Here is a 15,316-nt window from a genome sequence, read left to right on the forward strand (position 1 = left end):
CTAAAGCTTAAAGGTCTATATAATATTTCGCTAATAACTTACTAAAAGTATACTCCTTAGTAAGCCGGTTATTATATATATATTATATAGCTATTAATACTTTAGGTCTAGCCGACTATTATATACGCGTCGTAATTACCGATTAGGGCATTATTACTATTAAATCGTCCGCGAATTTCATTAAGTCCCCTCCCAATCCTGACCTCATTAACCCTTACCTATACCCAATCCCCGATAATAACTCGCCTCCTTTAAATGCCTCCCGCATAAAGCCATGCAAGTCAGCGCGTCTCACCCCGCGGCCGAGGGCGTACAGAAGCGGAACCGGCAAACCCTCTCCTGTATCGCGTGCCGTCGTCGCAAGACAAAATGCGACCGGCGGCTTCCGTGCGGCGCATGCGAGCGACGAGGCGTGGCCGTCGAGTGTCGGTTTAGCGGCGCGCCCGGCCTCGAGCACCGGCTGAAGGCACTGGAAGATATGGTGCGCAGTCTGGCAGAAGAAGACCGACCTACGCGCCTCGCCCCAGTCGGCGAGCCGGCGTCGAGCAACGGGCCGCGGCCGGGGAACCGTCTGCAATATCAGGGCGCGACGTCCTGGGCGGCCGTAGTGGAAAGCATCCGCGACATCCGAGACGTCGTCCGCGGCGGTGACGACGACGGAGGGTTGTCGGTGGAGGCCCAGGGCTTATCGCCGGAGATTGACCCCGCGCTCGGCGTCGTGGCTCCCGTAACGATGCGAGACGTCACGGACAGCCTGCCGAGCAGAGAGGACTCCGACAGGCTCGTCTCGGCATACTTCAACGCCAAGTTCCTCGCCGTTCCGTTCATCCACACGCACCAGTTCCGGCGCGAGTATGAGGCCTTTTGGCGGGTCCCGGCGTCGGCCAGCCTGCTCTGGACCAGCATCCTCTTCGCCGTACTCAGCGCGGGCGCCACGGTCTTAGGGTTCGCGGCCGGAAACGACGTGAGCAATCGGCACGGACCGAAAGAGCTCCTGGCCACGTCGGCTCGGTGCCTCGTCGCGGGCCGGTACCTCGATGCGAAGCCGCTGTCGGTCGAGGCTGTCTTGACATACGCCCACTGCCGCGACGTGCAGACACGCGACGCCGACTCGACGCTCTGGGCTCTGTACGGACTGGCCGCCCGTCTCGCCCAGAAGATGGGCTACCACCGCGACCCGGCCAAGGTGTTCCCCGACATGTCCCCCTTCGCGGCGGAGATGAGGCGCCGCGTCTGGTTCGCCGTTCAGGCGCCAGACCTGCTGTTTTCCTTTCAGCACGGCATGTCGCCCATCGTCCACGATGGTGAGTTCGACGTCGGCCATCCCACTAACCTCCTCGACGACGACTTCGACCAGGACACGCCCCTGCCGCTACCGCGCCCGCCGACCGACCCCACGCCGATACTAGCGTACAGACTCAAGTCGACCCTGTGCGAGGTGCTGCGCCGCGTCATGCGGCACGTCAACCGCCTTGATGCGCCATTGCCTTCCGACACGATGCGCCTGCACGCCGAGCTCCAGGCGTGGTGGGACTCGATCCCGCCCTGCCTGCGAAACCGCCCCATCCGCAGCACGGCCTTTACCGATCCCTACTACACCATCATGCACCGGGTTATGCTCGAGCTGCTCTACCTGAAGGCGCTGTGCGTCCTGCACCGTCCGTATATGAGCCGCGGTCACGGCGACGAGCACGCACAGTCTCGGCGAGTGTGCCGCGAAGCCGCGCTTCGAGTGATGGAGCTGCATGCAGATCTCGACCAGGAGATGGCCTCGGGCGGGAGGATGCACCAGGAGCGGTTCATGGTGTCGAGCTTACTGCTGCATCACTTTCTCGTCGCCGCTATGGTCATCTGCCTGGACCTGAGCGAGTCGACGGACCTGAGGTAAGCTGCCCTCGCCATGGCGTGCCGTCGCGCTGACACCTCGTAGCGCGCATGACCGACATCGTCGCGTTGGAGCGCTCCGCAACGCGCTGCGCATATGGTCGATAAGAGACGGTGACTCGTCGGACGCTCGACACGCCTGCAAGGTGCTCTGCGCGATCTTGAATCGGGAAGAGGCAGGAGGCCACGCGGGGTCCAGTCTCGGGGAACAGACTCTCAACAAACCGTCAACTGGTCAAGGAGCCCTAGATCAGGACACGGCAGATCTAGCAACTAACGACATATATCTCGCCACCTTGGAGGTCCCATCGTTGAACAGGTTCTTTACGCCCGTAGAAGCGTTTGACTGGGTGAGTATGAAGTCTGCCCCACCTTCGTTGGCGCCTTGCTAATAGCCACAGCCCGCTTTTGACCAATTCGTCTTGCTCAGGAACTCCCTGGACGAGGCCCCGGCCTGGACCCAACTAGAGTAGATATAATGGATGTTTAAATGATAGACAGTACCATAGCGAGTGGCTGCGTGCCGGCCAGGAAAGCCAGCCACGACACTGAAGATAGATACGCTAAGCGTGCCGAACCAGCCAGGATAAGCGGTGCACACGCGCACGAACGCTCCAGTTACATCGGCACTCCGTCCAAGACTGTACTGAGGAGCCTGCTGTTGGCGATCTCCGATGCTCTGGCGACGAGCTCCTCCGCGTCCCAGTTGGCCCACACCAGCTTGCCCCGTAAAAGCGCTGCCTCTTTGGAGGCGAGCCATACGTAGAAGTTGCCTGGGAGGTCCGCTGCCATGGGTCAGTCTCACGAGCTATAAAAGAGGCTGAGCCGCTCACCTGAGTCCGGTGCCTCCTCTTGGTGGCCATTCATGTCTGTCGCAACCCAGCCAGGCTGCACATTGATGATGCGGAGCTTAGGGTTCTCCACGGCCGCCACGTCCATGAGCTTCAGGGCGGCGGCTTTGGTCACCGTGTAGATCCCCATTCCCGGCGTCGGGGACCAGTGCGACATGGACGACGACGTGCTGAGGAGAACAGGCTCCGGGCCAGCAAGAGGCAAGAATGCCTGGAGCACATTTAACGGCGCCAGCACGTTTCCCTCGAAGGCGCTCGTCAGGTCCGCGGGCTTCAGATCGGCCACGGGCCCGGGCACCGGAACAGCGCCGGCGTTAGAGACGAGAATGTCAATGTTGCCGGAATGGTCGACGGTCGAGCGCAGAGCCCGACGGACGTCGTCCGCCCTGACCAGGTCTGCGACCTCATAACGCACCGCGACAGACTGCCCCGCCGCGGCTCTGATAGCCGTGACTCCCGCCTCGAGTTTCTCTACTCGGCGGCCGATTATGGTGACGGACTTGGCGCCCGCCCGGGCAAAGGCCGTGCTGATGGCCAGCCCGATGCCCGTGCCGCCTCCGGTGACGACGACGTTCTTGCCGGCGGCGGACAGCTCTGGGCGACTGGGCGAGATGAAGGGGTACGGCTGGGAGTGCCAGGTTTTAGTAAACGAGATGATCTTGGGAATCATGGTGTCTGCCAGTTCGGATCGTCGCTTGCTTGGTTGGACTGTGAGTAACGGTCCAGATGAACGTCGGGCTGTGAGTATTATATACGCAGGCTCAAGCGAGCAGTGGCGGCGACGTGGACTTGCAAGCTAAAGTTCATCATCTGAGCGCCACATGATGCGCTACCTCGTTCATGATTGCCGCGGAGAACAGCGATCCTCGTCGGCAGCCATGGCTGGTAGTTGACCGGACTTACGAGGGGGTACCCGTCTCCGGGGCTCCACTTGTCCGTGTATGTCCGCCCGGCGGGGCTGGGATTGCCTAATAAGCCAGCTTGCGGGCTCCGGCAAGCGCCGGCCGAATGGGCCGCAGCGGCACGGCTCTACGTGACTGCACGTCTCATTGGGAATCGGCCTTGGCCGGATCGCCTTGCTGATGCAATCCTCAATGCAAATCAGCTTTACTGTGACGTCTTGCTGACGCGGGCTCCGCGGCAAGATACGACGTTTACGCGATCGTGTCGGCCGTGGGTTCGGCCGTGCCCAGAGCTACGCTCCTTACTTAGACACCCTGGACCAACAATCGAATGACCAACCAACAAACCAACCCCTCCACTACACCGCGTCACACCCATTACTGCGCGGCTCCCGCCATCTCCTCATTCACTGTCATTCAGCCTGCATTGCCCAGCTACTAAAAACATAACGAGGCAACTTCTACTTTGCCATTTATGGAGGATACGAGGCCCCTTAAGCGGGCTCGTCAAGCCTGTGACCCTTGCCGGTGCGCACCACGTCGGGACAACATCGAGGACACGGCTCATTGTTTATACTGATATCCCGACGCAGGCGAAAAAAATCACGATGTCCCGGAGAGCGCCCCGTCTGCTCATACTGCCAGCGCCTGGGGCAGGAATGCATATACAACGACCAGGAGAGCGAGAACAAGATGACACGGCTTGTTAACCAACAAATGGTGATTCTTGTGACCTCGTACAGCGCCCACGTAGCTTTTTCGCTGACCAGGCTGAACAGGAGCAACGCATGGACAACCTGGAGGCACAAATGACCCGACTGATTGAGCAGTTTCTGTACGTTTACTAGATGACACTGTTGCACTTGTCTGCCCTGCCACATCTGCTCACTATGCAAATAGACCAGTCGCCACGGCGGCAGCTCGCCAGGAGGCGCTCCCAGCACGGACTTCGACTCCCGGCTCACTAATATCTTCAGCAGAACAGTGGCCGGCGAGGAGTGCTGGCCCGATACGGGGACACTCCCCTGAGGCGGTGGACGACGAGGAATCGGGGCCGTTTCACCCAGCTGCCTCTCCTGCCGGCATCGTCAGTCTCCTCCTAGACGAGGCAGAGCTTCTTGTGGCTGGCGAAGCATATCTTACATGGTGCCATAGCCAGCCAATAGTGCTCTTCCGAGAAGAGACCTTCTTGGAAACCTTAGGGGCAAGGGACCAGCACCTCGTGCTCGCGTTGCAGGCTCTTGGCCTGCGCTTCCCTCCGGGGACGCTCACACCAGACCTACAAGAGCGAGTAACTGCCATGGTCAATGTATCTCGTGGCCTTGCCATGAATGCAGTTGTCAACAGTCAAGTTGAGCTGTCAACCTTGCAGACTCTCTGTCTATTGAGCATAATAGACTTCGCAGGTGAGTAGCGTCGACACCGTCATAGGGGCACTGATGAGGTTGCCGCTCAAAGTAACTGACACAGTCGGCGTGGGCAGACGGCAGACCAGCTCTAGCTGAAATGAACATCAGAGTAGCCTCAGGTCTTGCGGACAGCATCCAGCCAGGTTACACACTTGGGGACCCCCAGGAATGCAGTGACTGCATCAGAAGTATTGCAATGGTGCAGCACCTTCAGGGTTGCGTCTTCAATACAAGACTAAGTGATACGCTGGCAACGTCCCATAATATTTCTCTACGACCTGGCTTCGCGAAACACCATGGGACTACGCGTGATGCCGCCTGGGTGTTGGACGGCCTTCCACAAACTCAGCTTGACAAAGGAATACTGAGATACACATATAAACTGAGCGAGGTATGGCACATGGCAAGGTCCTACGCTGCATCTATTGTTGCATCTGATGCACCACCACCATGGAACGCTCAATCTGATTACTCGTCCGTCATGCAACGTCATCTCGAGATTGACAGTATGGTTCCCTTGAGATATCGGTTCTACGCCAACAGATTTAGCGACAAAACACCCGAGTCAATGCAGGAGCAGCGTCACTACTGGAGCCCCTACTTCTTCCTGCAGATCATTTATGCAACCATCCCCTGCCTACTCAACCACCCATTTCTCCTGTCCATGCGCCTTCGGAACTTCCGCCAAACCATGCCGCAAGCGTTTATTCACCAATCTTTCGAGCTTATAACCCGTCACGCCGGGTGGATCATGTATTTCATCGATACTGTGGGTAACAAATCCATGCAGCTGTCAGATCCAACACTGGCGCATTGCGCCGTTATTATCGCGACAATCCATCTACAGCACAGCTTCGTTCAGGAGCAGGGCCTACGCGACAGGTCCCAGGCCGGATTTGAGAAGTGTGCGAACTTTTTGCGCAACATGGGAACTATGTGGCCAAGTGCGGCTGTCATGGTATGCATCCACTCCGGGTTCTGAGGGTGGCCGTCATAGACCTGTGACATCCCAATAGCTGACCTGTTGTTTGACGGTATTGCAATCTAGTTGGAGAACCTACGACTACTTCGAGAAAGCGTAGTAGCAGATCCTTTACAGAGTATGGGCGACGGAAGCACTTCCGTGGAACGACCATGTCTATCAATAGACTCAAAACTTTTATGGAACATGTTGATATACGAAAGAGCAGGACGACATTGCGCGGGACTAGACCAGTCCATCTTTGGTTCCTCGCTCACGCAAGTTCAGACCACAGAAAGACGCGGTGAGGCTCATGAGACACTCGCTGCCGCGTATGACTTGGTCGGTTTTGCGGGGATCTCGGGCCACAAGACTGTGCCCAAGGAGTCACCTGTCTATGCGCCTGAAGAAAACACCACTCTAGGAGAGACCAGCAATGTTGCTGAGGGACCTGGCATCGCACCAACAACTCAAAATTCTTTCCAAGACCGCTATATAATGTGCTTGGATGGTGAGAGCAGTTTTGAGCCTCTCTTCCTACAGGCACATGAGTTTGGCCGGGCAATCGAAGAGTGGATGAGCTTATAGATCCATGTAAGCCGGCAGTAGTATCGCTTGATAACGTATAATAAATATATATATATATATCACTGGCAATATATAGCAATTTTCTAAGTTTTCCTCGACGTATGGTATTTCACACATGCTCTATAGAGATGGAACCGAAAAGATCGAACATTAAAATCTTATCTAGTGTCTTACGCTATACATTAACGGGCAGACGAAAGAGTCTCGTACGAGCGAGCGGATGCAAGGCGTAGAGCGACGTGAAATCGAACGGCGTATATGATGATCCCTGATAATGCTACCATTGAAACTCCGGAGATCCGCTCAAGCAAGCCGCCCTCTCGAGACCGTCACAGAAATCCATCTCTTTCTGACTTTTAATGGTCATGTTATATTGCGGTGTGGCCAGCCAAATCTCTTTGCCGGCCTCCCCTTCTTGCTCCGAATGCCCCGTGACAAGTTTTCGGGTCATGGTCTGGAAGAACACTGGCCCCTTTTCAACACGAGGGTGTAGCTCGCCGGTCAGGAAGATTCCTGCATTTAGGTTCACTTGAACGGCGTTACAGAGGTCCTTGTCTTCCTTGAGAATCTGCTTAAAGCAGTCCCAGATGCCGTTGAAGTCGCTATCGCTGGCGTCATTATGTCGATAAACTTCGTACTCCATCTTGATCTTACAGGGTGAGATCGGAATGCAACGCATTATATAGAAAAACGTGTTTCTAGAGACGTGCTGTTAGCGAAGACTTCGTGGCGCATGTTGCGTCTGCAAGAGACTGACGAGATGGTCATTGAAGCATTTGGATAGTAGAATGTGCTGCAGATGCCCATTCCCTCTTTTTCAGGCTTATCAACGTTGAAGTGCTGGATGTACCCGCCTGTTGTCTCAACCCAGTACTTTGACAAGTCCGTCAGTTTGTTGAGTGCAGGATGGCCCGTCGGGCAATGGTAACACTAGTTCCGCTTAGGGCTTTTACATTGCGACAGTAAAAGGACCAAGAAGATATCATATACTAACCTCGTTATAGTTATCCGCCAATGTCTTCCAGTTATAATCACCCTCCATCTCCCATTGATGGTCGAAATGGTAGTTGTCCAAATTGAAATCTTGTAGTCGAGTCTGCTCGTCGACGCCAGCGAAATCGTCTTTCCAAGAGATAACTGGCTTCGAACTTGAGTCGAGATTCACCCAGATGAAACCGAGCTTATCGACATGGACATGAATGGCAAATAGATTATTGGCTGACTGATCAAAGCCTGAGAGTTCCTGGTATTTAGGGGCCTTGGCCAACCTGCCGTCAAATCCATATGACCAACCTTGCGGACGGTTAACAAAGTCACGAAATCCTCGTAAGATAGTCATCCTGAGCGTACCATGGTATTTGCAGGCAAGAGTTGAAAGTTGCCCAGAATTCTTCTCAACAAGTGGATAGGCCCTGTGTCGGCATACGTTGTGGTGCGCCCGAATCTGCCCTTCACGGTCCCTAATAAGGAAGAAGCTAAACCCGGCTTCGATGATCCTAACAAAATCGCCTGGACTAACGAATCTAGCCTTATGGGAGACGAGTAGCCACCTGTTGGAGAATATGGCTCGCCTTTCTAACTCATACATCGCTGATGAGCGATACCATGACGGTGGGAGAGCCCGAGCCGGCCGCGGTTGCTTGTGCCCTTTGCTAATGCCCTTACTAAGAGCGAACCACCGACTCATTTTAATCACGAAATGCGTGTAACGGCTTCAGTCTTCATGTTCCTGGGATAAGCCACTACACCCGAGAGACGAGTGGGTCGTAAGAGAACTCTGTGTGCCGCACAAAGATTCCCAGTTCGTAGCAGTTCGATTTGACCCAAGGCACACATCCTAGGCTGCCATAGCTTTCTCTGCTGCGCGGCGACGGACTGCAGGGTGGTTCATCCGGAAAGCGGTCCGTCCCCCGGGCCCACTGTCGTGAGCGAAGCTTGACCGGCTCCACTTCCGTGTGAGTGGGTGGGTGGGTCCGGAACAGGGACCGGCCGCCTAATACAACATCCTGCTACAGGAATTGGCGGGGTTAAGCTGTGAATGATAACCATAATTGTACAGTATTGTAGTGTCGGGATCCGGAGGAAGAAGCCCGTCACCACGGTCGACCTGAGCTGCAAGCACCACTCACGTCATGACGTCTCGGAACCCTGTGCCGAAGAATGAGACGATTCTCATCGTAGGTGCGGGCATTTTTGGGCTGTCAACGGCACTGGAGCTCAAGAAGCGCGGATACCAACATGTCACCGTCATCGACAGATACCTACCGCCCGTTGTCGACGGCAGCAGCGTCGACATCTCACGAGTGATCCGCATCGATTATGCCGACCCCTTGTACGCCCAGATGGCTCGCGAGGCCCATAAAGGCTGGACCTCCGAATTCGAGAAGCACTACTATCCTTCCGGCTTTGTCATGCTGGCGAAACAACCCGGCCATCCCTACCTAGAACGGACCAAGGGGACGAGCGAGTCTCTTGGCGCCACTCTTGAGGAGTTTAAAGATGCAAAAGCAGTTCTTACACGGTATCCCGAGATCCAAGCCCGGTTGGAGGGTCTCAAGGCGTATGTCAACAAGGACGGTGGCTGGGCGGATGCCGAGAATGCTGTACGGCAGCTAAGCATACAATGCAGTCTGGCTGGTGTCTCGTTCATCGTGGGTCCGCGAGGCCGGGCCATCTCTCTGAGGTATGATGGTAACCGTGTCGTGGGAGTGAACGTCGCCGAGGGTGAGCCCATTTTGGCCGCACAGGTGGTTCTTGCGACGGGCGCCTGGACCAACCGATTGATCCAGATCGAACACGCAGTGTCCGCATCCGGGCAACCCGTGGGCTTCATCCACCTGACGCCTCAGGAATCAAAGGGTCTCCAACAGATGCCTGTCATTATTAATCTCAGTACCGGCGTCTTTGTGTTCCCTCCAACTCCAGGAACCAACATCCTCAAGATCGCCCGGCATTGCTATGGTTTTGCGACGCAAGTTGCTGTCGAGGGCCAAGATTACCTAGTTTCCTCCCCAAAGCGTGACTCGAGTGGTGTCGAGAAGTCATATCTCCCAGAAGACGCAGAGGTGGCACTTCGAGAGGGCCTGCGGGATCTGATGCCCGCCTTTGCACAACATAAATGGACAAGTCGCAGACTCTGCTGGTACTCCGACACACCAGAGGGCGACTTTGTCGTCGATTACCATCCAAGGATTGAGGGTCTTTTCTTCGCTGCTGGTGGAGCTGGACAGTACGTATCCTGCTACCATGCCACCCCCTAACCCATGGTCCGCGGGGCTAGCAGCTGACTTTCATTCAGTGCCTTTAAGTTCATGCCTATTCTTGGGCGTTATATTACCGACTGCTTCGAGAATAAAGCTGCGGCGTTCATTCGGCATAAGTGGAGACTTCGAGAGCATTGTGGTGTTCGGAGCAATATGAAAGCAGGGGATGGCAGCAGAGCCGGTCCGCCTATACGGACTCTGACAGGAACTGAGGTTGCGAGGCTATAAAATATAATTCTTGGTGTAGCCCACGCCAAAAGCTGTCCCTAGCCTTTGATGTATACACCTCCTGCCTCAGATAAAACTCCTACAAGCAAGTTACAAAGAGGCTCGGCAATAAGATGACCAGAATAATCAGTTCCACCTCTCTCAAAATAGCGAGTGAAGGCTTATGTACCCCGTGTCGGCTCCAGTAGGAGTAGACTGGGGACTTATTACTCAAGGTCGAGCTGTCACGCCCAACCTGGGGCAGAAAATAGAATCTACCTCCAACTCTATGCCGAGCCTTTAGCAGCCTAACCTCGCCAGAGTTCGGGCACGTCGTAACTTAATGATGATTGAGGCTGGCCGTGAGTTGTTCGGGCATGTATTGATTGCAGAGTGGTAACGGCACGGCAGTAAGGACGTTAAAACTTCGAGACGGCGACTGGAAGCTCGGCGACATCGCATTTAACGCGGCCCCGTGTCCTCCAGAGAATGCCCATATAGTAGAGGTTCGTTGTCCCCCCCGCAGCAGAGACAATATCAGTACTGTTGAGCGTTAGTATGACGCCAGCCCAAAAATAGTCACGGTACCCCGGGCCGGAGGCGGTCCGGGTGGCCGGGCTTCTCGCGCCTTAGTAGGTCTACGTAGCTCATAGAACTGCGGTTTTACTTGAGCGGCTCATAGCGGCAATAGCGAGACCTCAGTTGACTAGAAGCTAGTAGAGCATTGCCAACCACTGTACCGGATAAAATGCAGGAAGATCACGAAACTTCTGAATCTAAGCGACTTCGATGTACGATAATCGGAGCTGGGTGAGTACTTGGCGTCCCCGAGCCTCTCCATGCTGATCATGACTCGGAAGCTCCTAGGGTTTCCGGCATTCTAATAGGTGACATCTGAGCGGCATAGACTTGACGTAGGTGAGGTTTCATGGCTGACTTGGTGTAGCCTATAAGCTAAGAAAGCATCTTCGGAAATACATCGACTTCCGTATTTTCGAGAAATCTGCTGAACTTGGAGGTACTTGGCATGAGAACAGATATCCGGGTGAGAGCTTCCAAGATCTCACTTACCGCTGCTGCCTCGCTGATTATTCTCCAGGCTGTGCTTGTGATGTGCCATCGCACTGCTACCAGTTCTCTTTTTGTCCTAACCCGGACTGGTCAACGGTGTAAAGCAGCCCGGTGGTCTAAATTTTACTGCGTTGGCTAAACTATGGTGGCTAGTTACGCCTCGTCGGAGGAGATCAACGCTTACCTCAAGGGAGTTGCACGCTACTTCAACCTCGATCCCTTTATCACGTATAACAGCAAAGTCAAACTCGCGCGGTGGTCCGCGAACACCAGCACATGGACCATCGAGGTCGAGAATGGCCCGTGTGTTGAGTCAGAGATCCTCATCAACGCTTGCGGCATCTTGAACGACCCTCGGATGCCTGACATCGAGGGCCTGTCGACATTTGCTGGGCCCCTTCTCCACACGGCAGCCTGGGATAGCTCAGTTGATCTTCGGAATAAGAAGATCGGAGTCATCGGGGCTGGAGCAAGCGCGATTCAACTTCTTCCTCAGATCCAGCCCTTAGCAGAGACGATACAAATTTACATCCGGACTCCATCCTGGATCTGTCCACCTGTTGGGCTACCGGCGGGTACTACCGCAAGCCACGTTTACAGCAAAGAAGAGCAGGAGATGTTTAGACTGGATGAAGAAGCCTACTTGGAGGCCCGGAAGCAAATGGAAAACCAGTTTAATGGCATGTTCCGCATTTTCATCAAAGAAAGTCAGGAGCAAAGAGAAGTACGTGCAAGCCTTGAGGCGCGCATGAGATCAATCATCAAAGATGAAGCGCTGCAGGAGCTGCTTATTCCCAGGTTTGAAACGGGCTGCCGGAGAATTAACCCAGGCGAAGACTTCCTCGTCGCCCTGCAGAAGCCTAACGTGGAACCCGTGTTTGATCATCTCGACCGGGTGACAGAAAAGGGAATAGTCGCGGGCGGCAAGCTTTACAAGGCAGATGTCCTGGTGGCTGCGACTGGTTTCAACACATCATTCAGGCCACGATTTCCTATTATTGGTCTCAAAGGTGTCGACTTGCGGGATCTGTGGGCTGAGAACCCTGTGTCGTATCTAGGCACTGGTGTGGCAGGGTTTCCCAACTACCTCATTTTCTTGGGGCCAAACACGCCAATTTCGAACGGAAGTCTTATGGGTGAGTGTCGGTGGACGCTAATGTTTGAACCGGCTGAACGTCTTATACGGCGTCTAGGATCTCTCGATGCTACCAGTGACTACTTTATTCGCATCCTGCGCAAGGTGGTACGGGAGCGCATCAAATCGTTCGACGTGCGGCCAGAGGCTGAGCAGGATTTTGCTTCTCATACACAAACAATAATGCGAGACATGGTGTGGACCGGGGCATGCCGCAGCTGGTGTAAGTTGAAGCATCTCAAACGCAGAGTTCTTGCGCTGTCATTCTGAGACCTACTGCAGACAAGCAGGGAGTGGATGGGAAAGTGACTGGCCTGTGGCCTGGAAGCTCACTCCACTATATGCAGGTTCTCTCCGAGGGCCGCTGGGAAGATTATGCTTGGGAGTATGAGGAAACCCGATACACGTACTGGGGCCACGGGATCTCCTGGGTTGAGAGTCCAGAACTCGACCCACTGGGACTGGATGAGCGGGAATGGTTCATGACAGCAAACACCATCGCGCGTAAAGCGTCGGACTTGAGTTACTACCTCTGGAAGGGCTCACCGTTACCTAAGGGCTTCATCCCCAACATAGACTCTACGCCGGGCGGATTGGGACTCAACGTCGATGGAAAACCCGCAACATGTCCTAAAATTTCAGACGGTCCCTGAGTGGGTTTTGGATCGAGTAGATTACACAAAGTTACGACAATATAAAGCGATTATTGGAACGAGTCTTGAATAGAATAGAAACTGCCGGCGCTTGTGTGAGAATGATATTAGATCGGTTCATAACGAACTATTCTCCTCCTATAGCGGCACGCCGAACCGAGTTGAAATGCTAAAGCCTGGGTAAAGTTGTATTGTATGAACATAAGATATGCATGTGGCATCCCTACTTATCCTCCTACAAGTAGAGTGGCCGCTACAGTAGTATTGTAGTGCCAATAGCAGCCTAATACGGCTCAGTCGGCAAGCGGGGCAATAGGCGTAGGAACGGGCTGCAGCACCTACCATAGCCACGGACTGCGACGGTGGAGCCTGCGCATCCGGCTTTACTTCACCATTCCCATTACCCATGCAGTGATCTGGCGTATCCAGCGCAGGTTTGCTGTACTGCCAGTCTATCCACTCTTGCGGCTGAACATGACAGTATCTACTGGCAAGATGAGGGCGGACAGCCCAATGACAGCATAGCACCCGCACGCCACCCAGATTGGGGCAGATGTTTTAACGTCGGCGAAAGTGGCGATAAATGGCGCAGTCAAGGAAGACAAACGGCCCATGGCCATGAGGAGACCGGCACCGAGGCCACGGTGCTCGACCTCGAGTGCTTGCGGAGTGTAGCTGAGGTAGGTGATACATCAGATTCGTGTTCAATACAACAAGGCTCTGCAATGTGACCGTAGGATTTGCGTACCCGTAGAGAATGGCATAAACAGCATTCAGCCAGAAGCCAGTCATAGAAGAGAAGGCAAGATTCTGTGCCTCACTCTTGACGGTGGTGAAGGCACCCGAGAAGGCAACGCAAGCAGCAGCCGTAATAGCCATGGATATCCTGGAGCGCAACCGCGTGGAGACCATATACATACTTACTACGGGTCCGAAGATCCCGACGACGGAGGACACGGTGAAGTCGCGATATGTGATGTAGTTGCTTGTGTTGCCAAAGGCCGCTCCATTTGCTGCGAGGTAATATGGCAGAAAAACAATGAAGAGCGGATATCTGCTGGTCATTAACAAGGCTTCCAGCGAACACATGAGGTGTTGCCTGGAGTTTCTTACGCAATCCCGGTTAGGGTCCACATGACGCCCAGGCCAATCATCAGCCGGAGTCTCTTGGAACCATGAAAGAGCAAGCCGAGTCGCGTGATATTTTGTTTGAGGGTTCTAGTGTGGCGCTTGCTGCGCATTGACGGGATGAAATCGTTTACCGTCACGCCATAAGCCGAGCGGTTCGCGGCGCTGATATGGTTGAGGACATCGACTGCCTGTTGGATCTCCCCTGTGGCCATTAGCCATCTAGGAGATTCCTTTGACCGGAGTACAAAAGCGCGAATGCAAGACATGATCAGACACAGGCCACCAAGGGTGACATATAGGTATCGCCAGCCCATGTTTTCCGACTTATGACAGTTTTCGGACGTTGATCCGGCTTCGCATCCAAAGTTAACTAGCAGTGGCCATGCTGCCGGTACGTTCAGGTCAGTCGCGTTGGTAGCAGCACCGGCAGGCGACCGTGGAAGACTTACCAATGAGGCCAGTCAATGTGTTGCCCAGGCCCCAGATGCATGCCAGACCAGATACCATGAACGACCATTTCCGTGGGATGCTCTCCACCAGGATAGCGAGATCAATGGCCACTGTCACGCTCTTACCGTTAGAGGATCACGTCACGTTGAAGAACGTCTTATCGGAATCCACTTACGATTGCCACCAGCAAAAAAGGAGGACGACGCAACCCACCAATTGAGTGCAGCCCAGTTGGACGAGCTGGCTGCAAGCAGTGTGACGATGGACACACCGAAGATAGACAGCTGCCAGATGGCACGCCTCCCAAAGTTGTCTGCGAGGGCTCCTAGTATAACAGCACCGACAAGGAGGCCGGAGTACTGCGACACCGGTAGGAGAGTTGCATACTTAGGACTGAACTCCATAGATGCCTGAGGTGTGACTAAAGAGATGGTCACCAGCAACATCTGAGATGCAGTACACCGTGTTAGAAACATACTTGACGATTGCCACTTTTTCAAGAACATGGCAGCTGTGACTCGAGAGATCTACCTGGTCCACAAGGAATCCAAACCCGCACGTTATAGCCAACTGCCACTGGTACCTGCCCCAACCAATGGCCTCAATTGCGTCGTCGACACGAGCAAGGTTCGCGTCCGTACTGTCAACACCCGGCATGGTACTGCGATCTTGACTGGATTGGCGATCAACCCCGAGGGGCTTCTCGATTACCGCAATCTCAACATCGTTGTGGGAGGTCGTCTTCTCCATGCTGTGAGACTTTGAGCTGGCAGTGGAAGCCAACCGTTGAATGGGTGGCGCGATCAGAGGT

General features: G+C 54.5%; 5 protein-coding genes across 5 annotated transcripts; 2 read left to right on the forward strand and 3 right to left on the reverse strand.

Annotated features, from left to right (window-relative positions):
• Positions 1-274: 274 nt before the first annotated feature.
• PLICBS_009865 (uncharacterized protein) lies at positions 275-2,357 on the forward strand (the record flags this gene model as incomplete). The annotated part of the gene is made up of 3 exons (XM_018328123.2): positions 275-1,884; positions 1,931-2,234; positions 2,286-2,357. The coding sequence occupies 3 exons, from the start codon at positions 275-277 to the stop codon at positions 2,355-2,357; spliced, it is 1,986 nt and encodes a 661-aa protein (XP_018173356.2).
• Positions 2,358-2,502: 145 nt separating this feature from the next.
• On the reverse strand, positions 2,503-3,405 carry PLICBS_009866 (uncharacterized protein; the record flags this gene model as incomplete). The annotated part of the gene is made up of 2 exons (XM_018328122.2): positions 2,503-2,669; positions 2,718-3,405. 2 exons carry the CDS (start codon positions 3,403-3,405, stop codon positions 2,503-2,505), a joined length of 855 nt encoding a protein of 284 aa, XP_018173355.2.
• Positions 3,406-6,872: 3,467 nt separating this feature from the next.
• Positions 6,873-7,238, reverse strand: PLICBS_009867 (uncharacterized protein; the record flags this gene model as incomplete). The annotated part of the gene is made up of 1 exon (XM_018328121.2): positions 6,873-7,238. The coding sequence occupies one exon, from the start codon at positions 7,236-7,238 to the stop codon at positions 6,873-6,875; it is 366 nt and encodes a 121-aa protein (XP_018173354.2).
• Positions 7,239-8,727: 1,489 nt separating this feature from the next.
• PLICBS_009868 (uncharacterized protein) lies at positions 8,728-12,924 on the forward strand (the record flags this gene model as incomplete). Its single annotated transcript, XM_018328120.1, has 4 exons — positions 8,728-9,824; positions 11,290-12,272; positions 12,330-12,494; positions 12,554-12,924. The coding sequence occupies 4 exons, from the start codon at positions 8,728-8,730 to the stop codon at positions 12,922-12,924; spliced, it is 2,616 nt and encodes an 871-aa protein (XP_018173353.1).
• Positions 12,925-13,376: 452 nt separating this feature from the next.
• Positions 13,377-15,011, reverse strand: PLICBS_009869 (uncharacterized protein; the record flags this gene model as incomplete). The annotated part of the gene is made up of 6 exons (XM_065601734.1): positions 13,377-13,599; positions 13,673-13,978; positions 14,038-14,257; positions 14,505-14,615; positions 14,681-14,926; positions 14,984-15,011. The coding sequence occupies 6 exons, from the start codon at positions 15,009-15,011 to the stop codon at positions 13,377-13,379; spliced, it is 1,134 nt and encodes a 377-aa protein (XP_065457806.1).
• Positions 15,012-15,316: the final 305 nt, after the last annotated feature.

Source organism: Purpureocillium lilacinum, assembly GCF_023168085.1.
Source record: "Purpureocillium lilacinum CBS 284.36 DNA, scaffold_8, whole genome shotgun sequence".
Taxonomy (NCBI): Eukaryota; Fungi; Ascomycota; class Sordariomycetes; order Hypocreales; family Ophiocordycipitaceae; genus Purpureocillium; species Purpureocillium lilacinum.